Source organism: Bubalus kerabau, chromosome 10 (assembly GCF_029407905.1).
Source record: "Bubalus kerabau isolate K-KA32 ecotype Philippines breed swamp buffalo chromosome 10, PCC_UOA_SB_1v2, whole genome shotgun sequence".
In the NCBI taxonomy this organism is placed as follows: Eukaryota; Metazoa; Chordata; class Mammalia; order Artiodactyla; family Bovidae; genus Bubalus; species Bubalus kerabau.
Genome location: NC_073633.1, coordinates 64,539,227 through 64,558,443, shown reverse-complemented (window position 1 = coordinate 64,558,443; position 19,217 = coordinate 64,539,227). Strand labels below are relative to the sequence as shown.

The following is a 19,217-nucleotide window of genomic DNA, read 5'->3' as shown; positions in this document are numbered from 1 at the left end:
TTGATAGTGACATTAACATCTGGAAGGCCAACTAAAAGTCTGTTACAGTACAGGTGAATTAAATTGAGTCCAATTGAGTTGTTGGCAGTGGGAATAATGAGTACTAGAATTCTTTGAGAGATGTTTGGAGAGGATTTGGCCCTTCCATTTGTCTGTTTTATTTCTCTGCAGTGAAAGGGGCTGGAGCAGTTTTATAGAGAAAATAATAAGTGAGGATTCAACTGAAAATTCAAGTGAGGATTCATTTGTAAAAAAAAAATTACTTGGTTTTCTAAAGCTAGCAGAATCTATTAGTAGGTAACTATTAATTAGAACCCAATTGATACCTTTCCCACTTACAGAGGCAACTAGAGAGGTGACCCTATGATCTAAATTGGAAAGTTGTTTTTAACATAATAACATGTCAAATAGTAATTTTCAGCCAGGGGTAAGAATTATTTACCCCAACCTCCTAAGAGAGCTATTAAGAATTACTGCCTTGCTCTCATTTACAGTGCTCTCTCCAGAATTCTGCTGAATCTGGCTATTGCTGCAAGTACATAGTGTCTACTCTAAGAGCTCATATGCAGGTTGTTGAAATTTCCAAATTTTTACCAAGAATACTTTGTTATCATCAGGGTTGCCTGGAATTGGACATTGTTTTCCATTGTTAATGCCCTTCAGTGATACATTATTTTTATTTTTGCTTTTGCCTTGCCACTCAGCTTATGGGATCTTAGTTCCCTGACCAGGGACTGAGCTGGGACCCGCAGTGAAAGCACTCAGTTCAGTCCTAACTAGTGGACCACCAGGGAATTTCCACTTTTGCTTTAATTTTTTGGGGGACTTTTGGTTAAGGGTGACAAGAAATATTGAAAACTTCTAATATTGATTCTAGAGTCTTCATGCAATTATAGAAATGGGAATGAACTTTAAAAATTAAGTTCTACTGCTATTTTCTAGCCAGGTAAAATGAATTTCAAGCTAATAAGCATAATTTGTAAAGAACATAAATTTTAAGATAAAAAACATGACAACTGGGGAACTTCCCGGGCTGTCCAATGGTTAAGACTCTATGCTTCCACAGCAGTGGGGGCAGGTTCTATCCCTAGTCAGGGAACTAAGATCTGTATGCTGCATGGTGTGACCAAAAAATAATAAAAAATAAATAAAAAACATGACAGTTGGTTAAATATTTCTTCCTTTAGTCCCACGTTATACTGTTTACAAACCTTAGAACCTAAAGAAAATGATATATTTTATTAACCATCTATTAGTATGAATACTTATTAAGAGGGGAGTAATTCAGCATTTTTTATGATTTGTATTTTGAATCTTAATAAATGTCTGTTGTCGGGGTCTGTGTGGGAGTTGGAAAAGAATTTGCAGTCATGAGGCAGAATGAGAGGAAAACCAAATGTACGAGTGAGAGACACTGTTAGGACAGCAGGCTGGCTCAAGGGCAAGCCCACCCCTTTCACAGGTCATTTTTATAGCCTCAAGACAGAAAATTCCTACTGGAAGGGAGACATTAGGTGATTGGCTAGGATGCTAGAGGGTGGGAATTTTACCTACTATGGGGTTAGGGAACCGGCTGGTTTAGATACTAAGGCTCATGGCAACAGCTGCTATGGGGCTTGGTCACTTCCAGAGATTTTTGTTCTGTGACCCTGGCATGTTGCAGTCCATGGGGTCACAGAGAATCGGATGTGACTGAGCAACTGAACTGAACTGAACTGACTTTGGTATAGGGCTCCATATATATATGACAGAAAATGTAAGTGGTACAAGAGTATATGGTGAAAAGGAAGTCTCCTTCTCACTGCTGTGCTCAAGCCATCATACTCCCTCTCTTCCTAAAAACAGCCTCTCTTTCCAGTTTCTTATGCATCTTTTCAGGTATATGGACCTGTGGAATGAAACAAAATCCCTTCCCAGATGACCCTAGTGGTAAAGAAACCAGCCTGCCATGGGCGTGTAAAGAGACATGGGTTCTATCTCTAACTCAGGAAGATCCCCTGGAGGAGGGCATGGCAACCCACCCCAGTATTCTTGCCTGGAGAATCCCTTGGACAGAGGAGCCTGATGGGCTACAGTCCATGGGGGTGGCAAAAAGTCAGACACGACTGAAGCGACTTTAATGCATAGAGGGGATAGGACTTCTTAACATGTGGTCAAGACATATATATCTGGGCCATCCACATGCTAGTTAAAAAAACAAAACAGTACAATGGCAGCAGGAATCTTAGTAACTTGTGAGAATATCAGCAAAGCTGCAAATGCTAGGGATATTCATTACAAAGGGTATGATAATTTCTTGGTTAAAAAAAAAAGTCTATACATACATCAATTCAATAAATACTTATTAAGGGTCATTATGTATCAATATAAATTTCTAGTAAATGATATTTGTGGAATCTAGGTTATGGATAATTTGTCAGAGTTAAAATAACTACACATTTTTGTGATTATTATTATTTTTATCTTATGTGAACATGATCTAGTAGCTTTCAGTTCATTTTCAATTATTTTTCAAATGAAAACAAACTCAAATTTTATTTTAAAATAGAATTTATTGAATACATAGTGAATTCAATACATTAAAAAAACCTTTTCTTGTCAGTATTGGCACATAATGAAGATATTTAAAGCACTGCCAAATTAACACTTTGAAAATTTTTAAATCATGTTCCATAAAAAAATAAAGCCTAGTAGTGTTATAAAAGTACTAATTTACACTAACATATCAAAGGGTTAAAAGAAAAGAATTCCACACTCAAAACTTCATTTAAGAAGTAAAAATTCAATCATGTATTTTAAAATAGGTTCTCATGTGATAAAAAGACAACAGAAAGTATAAAAGGGGCAAAATCCACCTAATTTATACTGACTTGTCTCACTGGGAAATCCTATAGGCTGACCAGGTAAATTTTAGATATTTAAAAAAAAAAAATCCATATTCTGAAGGAAAAACAGTTGTTTATGATACATTTTATGCCTAATCAAAGAAATATATGATGATATTAAATATTCTACATTTTTTCTTTTAGTTGTCCCTTAATTGCCAACAATGTAGGACTATTCTAAAAAACCTAGTTTAAAATTTTTTCCCCCAATGAACATTTTCTTAGATATAAAAGTTGTCCTTAATTATGGAAACATTAAACAAGGAAATTTATAATCTTTACTGTAATATGGCCACTATAATACTCATATGATCAAATCATAAGTACTACATAATTTCTTTCAAATTCCAAAATGTTCAGTGATTTGATTCAGATCTCCTGAATTTACAGAGTATCTTTCTTTCAGGAAGCATAAAATGATTTTTGTTCAAGATTTTGATTTTATTTTCATTACCCTCCCCTATCCCCTTTAGAGTTACCTCTGAGGTAAACAGAGCACTGAAAACATCAACAAATTTTTAAACTACAAAACTGGTTATCTGGCATCATTTTGAATAGATTCAGCATTTCCCCTTGTTAATGGGAAAATACAAAGCCTTAAAACTAGTATAATCCACTAGTTTGAAAAGCAATTTCTATTTTTGAAGTCTCATTAACTGAAATTAGGTTTAAATTTTAGAGACAAATATTAAATAAATTAGTTCAAATATGAAAATAAATTTTGCTTATACCTCAGGTAGAAATTGGGCTTTCCAGGTGGTGCTAGTGGTAAAGAACCTGCCTGCTGATGCAGGATACACAAGAAATGCAGGTTTGATCCCTGGGTCGGGAAGATCCCCTGGAGGAGAGCATGGCAACCCACTCCAGTATTCTTGCCTGGAGAATCTCATGGATAGAGCCTGGTGGGCTATGGCCCATAGGGTCACAAAGAGTCGGACATGACTGAAGTGACTCAGCACGTATGCACAGAAGGCAGAAATTAAGAGAGCAAAAGAAAACTGCAAAGCTCATTTGTATTTACTACAAATGTACCATTTCATCAAAATCTCTATGAACATACAACTAAAATCAGTGAATGCCAACAGAAGGGCTAAAACTCTTCCTTCAAAAGAAAAATAAATTGCTGAGTCTACTAATAAGATACTGCTAATCTAAAAAAATTCTACAAGCTAAAAGAAAACAATGCAGCAGATTATCAAAGTCCTCTCCCACAAAACTCATATTTACCTTTGCGGAACTGAAGTAAAAATCATCTACTTTTACAGTTTAAGAAAGAAATGATAGTCTTCTAAGGGCAAATTTTCATCTTTCCTATCTTCTGTTCATATTTTGATTCCCCAAATAAAATATTTCTGTACTTTACTGTAATTTTTATAAATATTTTCAGTTCAGTTGCTAGAAAGGATTAAGTAATACAAAGTTGATACTGAAGACAGAGAAACTCAAGAAATTTCACTTTTTGTTTTTTCTATTTAATCAGTAAGATTTAAATACCAAACTAGAACAAGATTTTACCTTCTTACTAGTGGTTGGATAAAGTAGAATTTGTATCAAAGAACTAAAATTCCAGATTTCTAGGTATAAAATTTTCTGTAACATTCTTCACAAAATGTGGTCGAAGTTTTTGAATATCCTAAAGCTGGAATAAGAGTGCAGATAACTTTACTTAAAAAAGCTGTATTTTGGCAAACATTTTATTGATATTATAAATGAAAATATAGTTGGGAGCTTTCACCTGGCACTTAATCTGTTCTTCTCTCTATCCGAGTCTGCCAAATAAATTAGATTCTTTGGAAAAAATTCAAACTTGATATTATGGAGGCAAAATCAACATGAACTCTTATTTGCCAGATACTTATTTGTCATTTGCCATAAACCAAGTGACCCATAAGTCTATTAAGTAGAAAGAAGGGCTCTCAAGGGAGCTTCTATATCTGTAAATTACTCAGTAACTTAACAATCTGGGAAGATATCAATGAATCAAAAGCATCTAATTCCTTCAAATGCTAAATTTAGATCAAATATCAAAGGTTTGAAACATTTTTGAAAGGTGTTAGCTTTATCTTTTAATCAGTAAAACTGGCCTTAGAATGAAAAACCGTAGATGTGTTCACATATCTTATACATTATTTACAGAAATACAAAATCTTGCTGTCTTTGCAATCACATTTCACTTGGAGATTTCTTAAGAGAAAAGAAAAGAAAATAGACAATGTGACCTATGACTCACAGGACAATGTTCAAGTTCACATATGAGATTGAACAAAGAATGAGAAAAATTTTTCAAGTTGGAAGGAACCAGAGCGATTACTTGGCCTAACATACTCATTTTGCAGATGAGAAAACTGAGATACAATTGCATTGAGCTAATAAAATTTACTCAAACTTTGTAATTAAATTGAGACTAACACCAAGTATCCTGTTTTCTGTCTCCAATTCTTTCCTCTGAAGCACAGTCTGTATATTAGTAAACCATGCTTCATCCAAATTTTAAAAAGCTAACAGTGGTCGCCTATGGGGAAAGGAGTAGGAATTAGGGGAGGGAAGGTAGAGGAAGGGATTATTAGAGATGTTAATACTCAAACAATAAGTCATATGTATTAATATATAATTTGCTAAGAAAAATAATTTTTACAAAATATTAAGTCTTAATCTTAACATTAGTAGATCCAAACTTCAGAGATCAGAAATACCACAGTGGAATTATAGGTTAGTTTAGAAATTTAAGCTACATCTTCAAGGAAACAGAAGACCACTGAAAAATGTGGATTTCAATTTTTGTTTCCTTTCAAATGACTAGTTTTATATATTTCTCTATAAATGGAAAAATATTCTAATATAACACATATGCAATCTGAAGTAATTTAGGTTCTCAAGTTTAAAAAAGGATTGGGATTTTTTAAAACTTATGCTACAAAAATACACTTTTATCTATATTCCCAAATCATATATTTCTAACCTCTGCAGTGATAAAAGGTCCAAAATTCCACTGCTGAACTGCCTTCTTGAATGATCTTAAACAGTTAGTTCTATAGAGCATAAAGTTTGCATAATTCTTTACAGTAAACTCTGCTCAGAAACTCACTTTGACAAATACTTTTATCTATCATTAGAGTTGAAAGAAACAGACTTCAGTAAGACAAGTGCAGGGGTAGGTGAAGAGTTTTTTTTTTCTTATAAAAATATACTATATATAATACATCCTGAAAATTACACAGACCATATGCTTTTATTTAATGTGAAGGCACAACTTTAACATAGTTAAAAGCAATTGTATTTTAATTATTTATCATGTAATTAATTGTCAGTACCAGCTCTTATAGATACATATTTGCAAGCATATCATTGAAGTTTCTTTCAGATTGTCAATTCAAAAGTCAATTTAAAAAGTCAAATTCTATTTGTAGAAAATCAATCGACACATTATTGCACATCCACATGATATTATTGTTGGACAATCTGTTCACCAGCAGTCCCAGGGTTTTCTTCATTTGTTGCATAGTCCAGATGGTCCATCATCTAGGCATAAATAAAAGATGTTAGGAAATGTAAATTTTCAACTTGCCCCCAGTCACTAATTTGGCAAAAGGATTCCGAATTTTTTTAAAAAAAAGACACAGAGTGTTCCATTGAACCAAGCACTCTATTTGGAGCAATGTACTGTTTCCACAGGCACATTCCTCAGGACATGCTCAGGGTGACAACTCCTTCAGGAAGCCTCATCATTGGATTCAGGGCCAATGTGATAAGTGCTTTCTCTGGATCTTCCACTACTTCCATCTCCCAATATGAATATCGCCCTGTGTGGCAGTGGAGACTCCACCACAAGATATTCCTGATGCTTTGGAAACTATTTCAAGCAGTGTCCACTCCTGGAGGTGGAAAACTAAAACTGGTGCCACAAATCACTATGCTGGTTCAGGGACAGTGTAACTTGGTTGATGCTTTGAATATTGACCTTAGGATAATTTAAAAATGACATATGACATTTTTAAAAGACTGTATGAAAAAAATTTCTACTAAGAATAAAGAAATTAAAAGTATTTAAAGGTCAAATGATATCTAAAAACAAAATCAAGAATAAAACATTTGCTATAGACTATTTTCAGAGAAGGCAATGGCACCCTACTCCAGTACTCTTGCCTGGAAAATCCCATGGACCGAGGAGCCTGGTAGGCTGCAGTCCATGTGGTGGCTAAGACTCAGACACAACTGAGCGACTTCATTTTCACTTTTCACTTTCATGCATTAGAGAAGGAAATGGCAACCCACTCCAGTGTTCTTGCCTGGGGAATCCCAGGGACGGCGGAGCCTGGTGGGCTGCCGTCTATGGGGTCGCACAGAGTCGGACATGACTGAAGTGACTTAGCAGCATAGACTATTTTAGCAGAATTACCAGTTAAAACTTTTCTCAAATGATCACTTCAATTCTTCTCATATTCTCATAAAAATATTATCATATTTGGGAATAAAGGAAGTAACTGCTTAAATATTTTCAGTGTTTTTACCCTGTTCTTCACATAAAACTACCTAAAAATAGAAAAAAAAAAATACTTCATGTCTTTCTGAAGACTGTCAAAGATTTTTAAATTAGTGATTAAATTTAAATACTGGATTTAGAAAAGGCAGAGGAACCGGAGATCAAATTGCCAACATTTGCTGGATCATTGAAAAAGCAAGTGAGTTCCAGAAAAACATCTGCTTTATTGACTATGCCAAAGCCTTTGATTGTGTGGATCACAATAAACTGTGGAAAATTCTGAAAGAGATGGGAATACCAGACCACCTGACCTGCCTCCTGAGAAATCTGTATGCAAGTCAAGAAGCAACAGTTAGAACTGGACATGGAATAAAAGACTGGTTCCAAATCAGGAAAGGAGTATGTCAAGGCTATATACTGTCACCCTGCTTACTTAACCTATATGCAGAGTACATCATGGGAAATGCCAGGCTGGATGAAGCACAAGCTGGAATCAAGATTGCCAGGAGAAATATCAATAACCTCAGATATGCAGATGACACTACCCCTTATGGCAGAAAGCGAAGAAGAACTAAAGAGTCTCTTGATGAAACTGAAAGAGGAGAGTGAAAAAGTTGGCTTAAAACTCAACATTCAGAAAACAAAGATCATGGCATCCGGTCCCATCACTTTATGGCAAATAGATGGGGAAACAATGGAAACAGTGACAGACTTTATTTACTTGGGCTCCAAAATCACTGCAGATGGTGACTGCAGCCATATAATTAAAAGACGCTTGCTCCTTGGAAGAAAAGCTATGACCAACCTAGACAGCATATTAAAAAGCAGAGACATTACTTTGTCAACAAAGGTCCATCTAGTCAAGGCTATGTTTTCCAGTAGTCATGTACAGATGTGAGAGTTGGACTATAAAGAAACCTGAGTGCCGAAGAATTGATGTTTTTGAACTGTGGTGGTGGAGAAGACTCTTGAGGGTCCCTTGGACTGCAAGGAGATCCAACCAGTCAATCCTAAAGGAAATCAGCCCTGAATATTCACTGAAAGGACTGATGCTGAAACTGAAACTCCAATACTCTGGCCACCTGATACAAAGAACTCACTCATTGGAAAAGACCCTGATGCTGGGAAAGATTGAAGGCGGGAGGAGAAAGGGGACAACAACGGATGAGATGTTTGGATGGCATCACCGATTCAACGGACATGAGTTTGAGTAAGCTCCGGGAGTTGGTGATGGACAGGGAAGCCTGGCGTGCTGCAGTCCATGGGGTTGCAAAGAGTCGGACACGACTGAGCGACTGAACTGAACTGATGTACTTTTTCCCTTCTCCTTCGTCAAGGAGTAGAAGACAAGGAAAATAACTATTCCTATTTTTCAAAACTGAGTCTAAAAGCTTTACTGTTTTTTGGAAGAGGGAGCAGAGAAAAGAATAATTCCAAATGGGGTCTCTGGAACTTGCCAAAGAAGAATACAAACATGAGCTGAAGCTTTCAGTTGATAACTGTCTCAAGTGATGGAGTCAATTTATAAAACCCCAACCTGCTTATATTCTATGAGTCATTTCAAGCCCCTAAACAATCAGTTTTGTGGTCCTCTATTTGCCAAAGATATCCCTAAGATTATTACTATAATCTTGCATATTCATAGCACTTCTGGAGTAAGGGATCAAATCCCAAATCAAGATAGGTAATAGAAAAGATAAAGTTGTTGAAGAGCTGATTTTAGTTACAATTTATATGACAGGGAAAGGAGAAGCATATAAGATATATTTAGGCCCCTTTTTTTCTAGTAGTTTATTTATTTATTTTTTTATTATTTCTAGTAGTTTAGACACTCTGGGTGTAAGAGGCTGGAGCTGTGGGGACACAGAACTGAAGAATGGATGGTGGGGAAACACTCTTTCTTCTCCAAGACCTGCTGATCCTGATAACTGTCACCTAATGAAATAATAGTCTACACACTCTAAGTTATAATATGCTTCTTCTTTCCTAATTCTTTGGTACCTCATTGGCACTGTAATCTAATTCCTAAATAAAGAGATATATTAAAAAAAAACTTGTAAAACCAACTTATTGAGAAGTAGTATCTCTACTCTGCATTTATTTTTCATCACTGACTTTTCAATAAAAACAGTATAGAAACAGAGAAGTGCAAACTTGAAACAGGTTTTTAAAAACACAACAAAAATTAATATAGGTAATAAAATTAGCTGGCAAAATTCATGTAAATTGTTTTGTCAAAATAAATAATTATTTTTTCATAGTAAATAAGCAAGCTCAAGTTAGAAAGATGTCCTCTGAAATTGGGTCAGCTAACCCAGCATTTACTGATAGCTCTGAACCAATCTCCTGAAACAGTCTAATCAAAGTGCTCATGTTGCTGCAGTAACTGGAGAGCGGCTGATACTACAGCAGAGCTGTTCTAAGTATCTCTGTATTTTGACTTGTCAGTTACAGCTTGTGACTTCTAAAAATAATTAGAAGCACTAGTGACATTTAGCAGAGACTAACCCACTGTTTACTGAATATTAACAAACTGAAAACTTACTTCCCACCCATTGGAGGTTGCTGCATAAATCTAACTCCACTGATTTAGGATTAGAAGCAAAAAAAATTCTCCCCTAAAAATTTTCTATTAATTGTTCTGTGTGCCAGAATAATTATGCCATGGCTTCAAGTTTCTCTCTAGAGAAAGAATACCTTAACTTTCTCTACACTCACTAGAAAATAAATGAAACTGAATACTGTCGCTCTTGAAGCAATCCAGAAAAAAAGTTCATAAAAAATACAGGGTAAGTAGCTTTTAGCTATAGGAAAGAATATAAAATTAAGATTTCCAAAGTAGTATTATATTAGTGAAATCCTTTAGGAAAACATTATTTCTCTTGATCAGAGAAACTCATGGAAGGGCTGAAATACTTTAAGTAAAATACTAAAGTATTTCTATGAAGTCTCTAAGTTTCAGCAATGAAAGAGGTATAATTTGTCCTTTGAAAACAACATAAAAAGGTCATCAGGGCTACCCATGAATTAAAAATTTCCAGTGCAAAGTCCTGCTTTCTGCTACTCTTATACTCAACTCTAATATCAAGGATTAGAATGAACCAAACGATAGCAGCATAAACAAATGTGCCATCACCTGAGATTCTGATTTTAATTTATATTACTTGCTTTACATTTGATTCTTTCAAACAGCAGCCAAAACTTTTGGCACTTGCAAAATGGTTATATATAAAGAATATAGAGATACAGACGTCTAGTATTTAAAAAGTGCCATACTTTTATAATAGTGATTCCCTGGTGGCTCAGACGGTAAAGCGTCTGCCCGCAATGCGGGAGACCCGGGTTCAATCCCTGGGTTGGGAAGATCCCCTGGAGAAGGAAATGGCAACCCACTCCAGTACTCTTGCCTAGAAAATTCCATGGATGGAGGAGCCTGGTGGGCTACAGTCCATGGGGGTCACGAAGAGTCGGACACAACTTCAATAACTAAAATAATAAATAAAATATACTTTTATAATATCTTATAACAATTCTGGTAATTTTTTGAAGGCTGTTAAAATACAATCCAGAAATTTATACACACACACAAAAGTGATTAAAAAGGTCAGTGGATTAAGGACTGAACATTCTAATTGCTTTGCATGAATAATATCAATAAACACAGACTGAGAACTTACAGTATATAAAACAGTGTTATCAGCACTGTGGGTTCCTAACACCTAGGAGCTAATTAGTGAGGGTGTGTGTGCTCAGTCATGTCTTACTCTTGTGACCCTATGGACTGTAGCCCACTAGGCTCCTCTGTCCATGGGATTTTCCAGGCAAGAATACTGGAATGGGTTGCCATTTCCTACTCCAGAAATCTTCCCAACCCAGGGATTGAACTCACGTCTCATGTCGTAGTTAGCAGGCGGTTTCTTTACCACTAGTGCTACCTGGGGAGGCATTCCTTCATTAGTATCTACACTACAAAGCAGATGTTAATAAGTATTTAACATCAAAGTCTAAAGAAAGTATGGGGAAAGGTGAACCTAATTTCAAATGGAGAACTCTTGGGTATATGCTTAGAGATGGCAGATTTTGAGCTGGGAGTTATATAAGAGATATTCTGGAAATAGACAATGGAGGCAGGGGAGAAGAGTGAACTGTTAGCCAAAGAGATGAACCAGTAACTGCCTGAGAGTTGTCTTCAGGTCTGACCCTCAGGTCTCTCCTACACTAAGTTCAGACATAGCCTCCCTTTATTTTACCAGACTTATTGAGGTTCCCTGTTCTACTTCCAAAGCCTCTGCCAGCCTTATCTGATTTCAACATCCACTTGCCTTTCAAAGCCTTGGGCTAATTTGTCTCTTTAGATTAGATTCTCCTACCTGCCTGTAGATCCAACCTCACTTGATGAATGAGGAAATTTTTAGAGATTAACTTGCCAGAACTGATGCCAAAGTCTATAATAATACTGTCTCCCACAAATAACAACATTCAAGCTAAATTAACTTGAACCTTAAAGGTTAGACGAAAGGAATGAGAGATTTTCTTTTTCACATTAACAGAAGGCATTACATTCTATAACTTTTATGAATGCTGTGTGTGTGTGGTGTCTGACTCTTTGTGACTTTGTAGACAGTTGCCCACTAGGTTCCTCTGTCCATGGAATTTTCCAGGCAAGAATACTGGAGTGGGCAGCCATTCCCTTCTTCACATGATCTTCCCGACCCAGGGATAGAACCCAGGTCTCCTGCAATGCAGGCAGATTCTTTACCATCTGAGCCATGAGGGAAGCCCTAGTTGTAGGGAAAAATAGACTGTTTCCTGGCAGCAGTTTATAATATTCTGCAACTAGCTCGCCTAAAAGTTCAGCAAATGTCCATTCTTAATATTTTAAAATTTAGTGCACCATGGGAAAATGACCATTTTAACAAAATCTTTTCTCTGAGGCTTGTGATAGCCTTTCACAAGTTAGTTAAGAAAGCAGATTTAACAAAGATCCAAAGTTTTAATATTCAAAACAGGAAAATGGAAATCAGTTAATGAAGTGAAAGATGATCACCAAAGCAACAAGTTAAACCAAAACAAAAAAACTCAATTCATAAAATAATAATAGCAAATACATTTATAGTGCTAATGATGTGCCAGATACTGTGCTAAGCAGTTTGCATTTGTTACAACCCTGTGAGGTAGGCTGAATCCTATCCCATTGGAGGAAACTGAGGCACTGAGAAGTTAAGTAACTTGCCTAAGGCAATGGCACCCCACTCCAGTACTCTTGCCTGGAAAATCCCATGGACGGAAGAGCCTGGTAGGCTGCAGTCTATGGGGTCGCTCAGAGTTGGACACGACTGAGCGACTTCACTTTCATGCACTGGAGAAGGAAATGGCAACCCACTCCAGTGTTCTTGCCTGGAGAATCCCAGGGATGGGGGAGCCTGGTGGGCTGCCATCTCAGGGGTCGCACAGAGTCGGACACGACTGAAGCAACTTAGCAGTTAATGTCACATTACTAATAATTAACAAAACTTCAAACTTAGGTGGTCTGACACCAGACTCCATGCTGTTACTATGTAGTATTTGTATTCTGAGTGTCTTACCTAATGAAATTATGATGTGTGTCAGTGTGTGTGTGTGTTAGTCACTCTGTCGTGTCCAACTCTTTGCAACCTCGTAGACTGTAGCCCACCAGGCTCCTCTGTCCATGGGATTCTCCAGGCAAGAATACTAGAGTGGAATGCTATTTCCTTCTCCAATGAAATTATGATACCACCCTACAAGTGAGAAGTGTATAACCAAAACTGTCCTAACTTTTCAGACTCTTTAAAATGGATTTTCCTACAATCAATTATCCTAGTTAGCTTCTACGTCTTACAGGGAAGGCCTTGGAGTCCACCCTTCCAGGGTGTTTACTATGGCTTTGGGTCTAGCTCCAATGATCTTAAACTTTACAGTAGCTGCTGTGAAGGAGAATCATCATTTCAAAGTCACAATTTTTAAGAGTAAAATTCAGATGGTCCAGGGCAGAGCACTTATTCATAGGGAATATAAATGCATCCTTTGGTTGAAGTCCAGTCTTACCCAGCATCTCCTTTCTCCTCAGTAAATAGCATAGAAAGAGAAAGGAGGAAAGGTGTTTATAATAAACCACTGCACCCTTAAAGCCGTACTAAAGGAGAAAGAAAACTTTACAAGTAAAAATGAAATACTGGTAGTGAAACTACCAGCAAACATACTTAATTCCATAAGATAGTACCATGTGCTCTCACTAGCTGTCCCAAATTTAAATTCTAACTTAAAAAAAGACTTAATGCCAACCCTAAACAAAGTTTCCCTGTGTTGCTCATCCTCCTTCTCCTGATTTACCTCATGATCAGTTAATAAGATAAGTGCTCCTAAAAGTAGAAATCTCTTGGTCACAGTTCTGTCCTAAGTCTTTTCTTCTCCCTCTACATTCTCACTCACTCACAGAGTATGCTAGTAACACTCCCAAATTTCTGTCTCTAGTTAGGCCTATCTCCTGCATATCAGGAGATGTTTATTCAACTGCTGATTTCTTTTCCTGGTAGTCCCCTAGGTATTTTGAAATTTCCAACACTGAATTCATCATCTTATCTCAAATCTGTTGCCCTTCTTAATCTCAGTGAATGGTATCACTATCCACCCACTCAGTTACACAAGCCAAAAACCTTGGATTCTACTTTCTTCTCTTCTCCCTAACTGAATCTATCACTAGGTCGCATTTATTATGCTTCTAAATTTCTCTTGACTGTGTTCACTTCTCTCAGTCTCAGTACCATGCTAATTCTGGCTACTACAGCTTTTCATTGTAATAGCTGCCTCAAGTTTTGCCTTCTTTCAATCCATTTTCTAGATCTCTTAAAACTCTTAAATGGTCTCCAATGTTCTTAGGAGAGAGTCCAAGCTCTTTAATGTGGCTTATAAGTCCATGCAGCCTCTTTCCCTTGCTTGCTTCTCCAGTCTTCATTTCCTGCACTCCCCTATTCTTATTCAATAGGAATGGCCACTCTGTCATGTGGTTCCTAAATCTCTCAAAGCTCTTCCCTCTGAGCCTTTTATGTCATGGTTCTTTCAACATGGAACACAAGGCTCAGTCTTAAAAGTTTCAACATAAACTTAACATTCTTTTAAGAAGTCTTCCTTGCCCACATCACCTTTGACTGTCTCAAAACCATAAGCACTGGTGTGCCACTTCTAGTCTTCAAGGCACCCAGCCATAACTAATATATTCATCATACTTTATTGTTAGTGACTCTATCTGTATCCTCCAAGAGACTCTAACTTTCAAGAGGCCATGAGAGTAGGCTTGTTTCTAACTTGTTCATCTTTTATCATCAGCACCTAAAATAGTATCTGGCTCATAGAACTGCTCAATAAACATTTGCTAAATGAAGAAACAGATAACTATTTTTAAAAAAATGACGACAAAGAGCACCTCTTAGGATATGACTTTCAAAACTAGTATTCGAGTTTGCGCTGTAGGACATACTTTGAAAAAAATCTATAAAACATTCCATGTGAGTGTCATCTTCATGAAAGTTACAAGCTACCTTATTAGTTGAGTCAAGGACCTTGTGGCCATAAACTAATTCTATGTGTATAAATACAAGTTGAGAAACTGGAATTGGGAGGTAGGAAGGGCAGGTATTCTATCCTAATCTCAAAGAAATTACAAGACTTACCCCAAAGAATTCTAGGTTGGTGCTTTTTTCAATTATGTTAATAGTAGTCTAACTTAATGTGCAAATCACCTCTTGTTAAATAAAGATGACACTAGAACCAGCCACAAGATGGATATGAACTTTGAACTGTTTATCTACTAATGGAATTACAGCTATCTACCCAAAGTATCTTTAGTTTTGTTCATGCGATCACTGAAACAAAAGCATGAGAGTGGATAGTGGAACACAGTTTGCTGTAATAGGGCAAAGCAGAGTTAACTGCCTCATGAAGGAATCAATGCCATGACCCTGACCTCAACAGGTTAGAGTTTCCCAACTCTCTTTAATTTCAATGCAAACAAACAAACTTTACAGGAATACCGGTAACATTTAGGAAAAGAACAAAGGGCTTTAACTTCAATGAAGAAACAACTCAAACATGATAGATTCTACTATCTGGATATTCTCTGCTGTAGGAATTTTACAGAAAAGGCAGTCTTGATCCATTTAAACCTGAAATGAGTGCCCATTTCCATTTGGTTAGGCCCATTTAGATGTTGGAGAGAGTACACTTTTTATCTGCAAAACCTGAGGACTCTTACTATAAATAGCTAAGTGGTGTCAGCATCAAAATTTAGTACTTAAACATGGCTCTTATCTTCCATGAAGTCTACTTTTGTGTGGATTCTGAAAACTCATGTTGAAATGCTGTTTTGATTTTCCCTGACGCCCTCCCATGCTTCTTGGTACTTTTATCTTGAGTCACCAGAATTTTGGCATCAGATTGTAGTGAGGATGAGAAGTGATGATGCAGCAGGTGACAAGTAAGGGGGTAGTGGTGGAAAGAAACTTAGGACTCTCTGATAAATTCAAGGCAACTTTTAGGCATGTAAAAGCTTTGAGAATAAATATATAAAGCTTTGATATATACAAGCAGTTCCCAACCAAAGTTAGGCAATGTTATAACTTGGTAACCAAGATATAAGCACATACCTGATAGCTGCTACCTTTCCAGAACTTTTTCATTTCCTTACGTCTCCAGGCAACAAGTGAGGCAGTAATAAGTGTGCAAGGTACTAAATAGAGGAGAGCAGGTTGACCCTTTTTCATCAGCACCAGAACAACAAATGTAAGAATCATGCCAATGGCATAGGCTGCAAGAATATCAAGTATCAGTCATTTTTATGCTATCAAAGGTGGATTTTAATTCCCTCACTGAAGTACTGGTTTTCAAATATTTCTCAGAATGTTTTTGCCCTATGACTTCTTTTCATAATTTCATTATTTTCCTAGAGATTAGTCAGGAGAGACATTCTACAGAGCTTTTGAAAAATGTGGAAACTGTTTAGTATTTCCACTATAATTAATCATTAATAACATAATTAATTCTTAATCATTGATAAAGATAATGATTCAAGAAAAAGTCTCAGTTATCTGCCACTATTAAGGATATTAAGTTGTTCCACATTTTAGATAACTAAAATCTGTACCTACAGGTACCAAAGGTTGTTTTAAAAAATCTTTCTAATATTGATTATATACTTCCTGGTCATCATCAACAATTGCATATCAAACTTCATTTGATCTTTTATTAATGACTCTGCATCTCAATATGAACACTGGATCTCAGAAAACTGGAACTAGTAGGGCTTTTATGGACAATGCAGTCCACCTTCTCGTTTTACAGATGATGCAATGGAGGACCAATGAAATGAGTTGCCCAAAGTTACAATGGAGGAATAGTGAAGTAAAGTGAGGCAATGGAGGACCAGTGAAGTGAAGTGAGTTGTCCTAATTTACAGTCTTTTCTGTCTTTTCACTGAATGTTTCTTTATTCTATCACACTGACTAGTGCTGCACGCTAACATGTTAATGCCTTTAGGGAGTATCATACTTAATGGGCTCAGACTGCTTTTATTATTTCTTTATAATTTCCACCCTTTCTTCATCCTTTCACTCATTTAGCTATTCTTTCTTGCTGTCAGAGGAACTACTTCTAGAAAAATCCTTTTCTAACTGCTGATGTATACTTAATTTATAAGATTTAATTCCACTGTGGAATTAAAAACCTTTCTAGAACAGTATCTAAATGGCTCTGGTGCAGGCCATTTACCTAAGAATAAAGAATTTTGGTGTACTGATTTTGAGATATATATTTGATATGTTCAGAAGTAGAAAAGTATTTTCTGGCTTATTGCTTGTTCTTGTCTGTTTTCAAGAAAAGAAGTAAGACAAGTAACAACTACCTCTGCTGTCCCAGGTATTATTGTGCCCATAAGTTTATTTATATTAATATGTAAATATTATACAGTATTTTTTAAAAGCCCAGTATTATACTAGTATCAACTACCTACGTGCCATATGCTCTAGTAAGCTTTTTATGTGTAGAATCTTCTTTCATATATAATTTCCTTTTCAATCCTCAAAAACCTTGTGATACAGGTAGTAAACTATAATTATCTCTTTTGGATGGAAAAAGCATCTTATTAAGTAATAGTGAAGAATTAGAATCCAGGACTCCTTACTTTTAAGACCTTTTCCTACGGATGATACAACTCAATATAACAAAAAGAAAAAACAAAAATTTACCAATTGTGGAGGAAACATAGTATATAGAAGAGCCAATCTCAACATCAAATCTTCTACAGTATGCAATCAACAGACCTAAAAAAAATTTCACATTACATTCTTAAAATAACAATAGCAATACAAATTCAGTTGTTAACTATGGTAAAAGTACATGTTGCATTGTATTTAACATTCATTTTTGCATCATTAGAACATTAAAGTACCTCAAATTCCAGATAAAATTTTATATGCTGATTTCTTTAAACTTAATACCACATATTAAACATTTTCCTTTAAGCCATTAAAAACATAATTTTTATTAGCTAGCACATTGTTTTCACCAATTCTATGCTATCTGCTTTTAATAGCACATGGTGTGGGACTGGTAAAAAGAAGGGTAAGTTTAAAGATATTCAAGAACTTTAAGGTTACTTAATAGAAAGCTTTCCCTACTTTATCAATTACGTGAAAGGAGACTCACTGGCCTAAGACAGCTGCTACACTGGACTTTGCCATCCAGCTCACATGGCAACAATATTTGCTTCTCTATCTGGCTTTACTATGTCAATGGCAGGGCTTTTTCAGAAGAGCCAGTACTCTTTACCTAGGCACAGCCCTGTAGTACACAAGGAGACAGTAAGAAAAGTGAAGCAGGACACACTACCACCTGACTGAGAAACATTATCAATTACTTCTATATTAGAATGCAAAAGTAGGAAGTCAAGAAACACCTGGAGTAACAGGCAAATTTGGCCTTGGAGTACGGAATGAAGCAGGGCAAAGGCTAATAGAGTTTTGCCAAGAGAATGCACTGGTCATAGCAAACACCCTCTTCCAACAACACAAGAGAAGACTCTACACATGGACATCACCAGATGGTCGACACCGAAATCAGACTGATTATATTCTTTGCAGGCAAATATGGAGACGCTCTATACAGTCAGCAAAAACAAAGTCTTCCTCAGCAATCAATGCAAAGAGATAGAAGAAAACAACAGAATGGGAAAGACAAGAGATCTCTTCAAGAAAATTAGAGATATCAAGGGAACATTTCATGCAAAGATGGGCTCGATAAAGGACAGAAATGGTATGGACCTAACAGAAGCAGAAGATATTAAGAAGAATACACAGAAGAACTGTACAAAAAAGATCTTCACAACCCAGATAATCACGATGGTGGGATCGCTGACCTAGAGCCAGACATTCTGGAATGTGAAGTCAAGTGGGCCTTAGGAAGCATCACTACGAACAAAGCTAGTGGAGGTGATGGAATTCCAGTTGAGCTATTTCAAATCCTGAAAGATGATGCTGTGAAAACGCTGCCCTCAATATGCCAGCAAATTTGGAAAACTCAGCAGTGGCCACAGGACTGGAAAAGGTCAGTTTTCATTCCAATCCCAAAGAAAGGCAATGCCAAAGAATGCTCAAACTACCAAACAACTGCACTCATCTCACACACTAGTAAAGTAATGCTCAAAATTCTCCAAGCCAGGCTTCAGCAATACGTGAACCATGAACTTCCAGATGTTCAAGCTGGTTTTAGAAAAGGCAGAGGAACCAGAGACCAAATTGCCAACATCCGCTGGATCACTGAAAAAGCAAGAGAGTTCTAGAAAA

The 19,217-nt window shown here is 36.4% G+C and overlaps 1 protein-coding gene across 2 annotated transcripts in view; it reads right to left on the bottom strand.

Annotated features, from left to right (window-relative positions):
- Window positions 1–4,562: 4,562 nt before the first annotated feature.
- The window catches only part of SPPL2A (signal peptide peptidase like 2A), a 53,959-nt gene continuing 39,304 nt past the window's right edge, over window positions 4,563–19,217 (bottom strand). For both annotated transcript variants that reach the window (XM_055537979.1, XM_055537978.1), the window contains 3 exons: window positions 17,622–17,696; window positions 16,026–16,186; window positions 4,563–6,404 (listed from right to left, as the gene is read on the bottom strand). In XM_055537979.1, coding sequence (XP_055393954.1) covers window positions 6,330–6,404; window positions 16,026–16,186; window positions 17,622–17,696 — 311 coding nt within the window. In that variant the 3' untranslated portion in view covers window positions 4,563–6,329. The remainder of the gene's footprint in view (window positions 6,405–16,025; window positions 16,187–17,621; window positions 17,697–19,217) is intronic.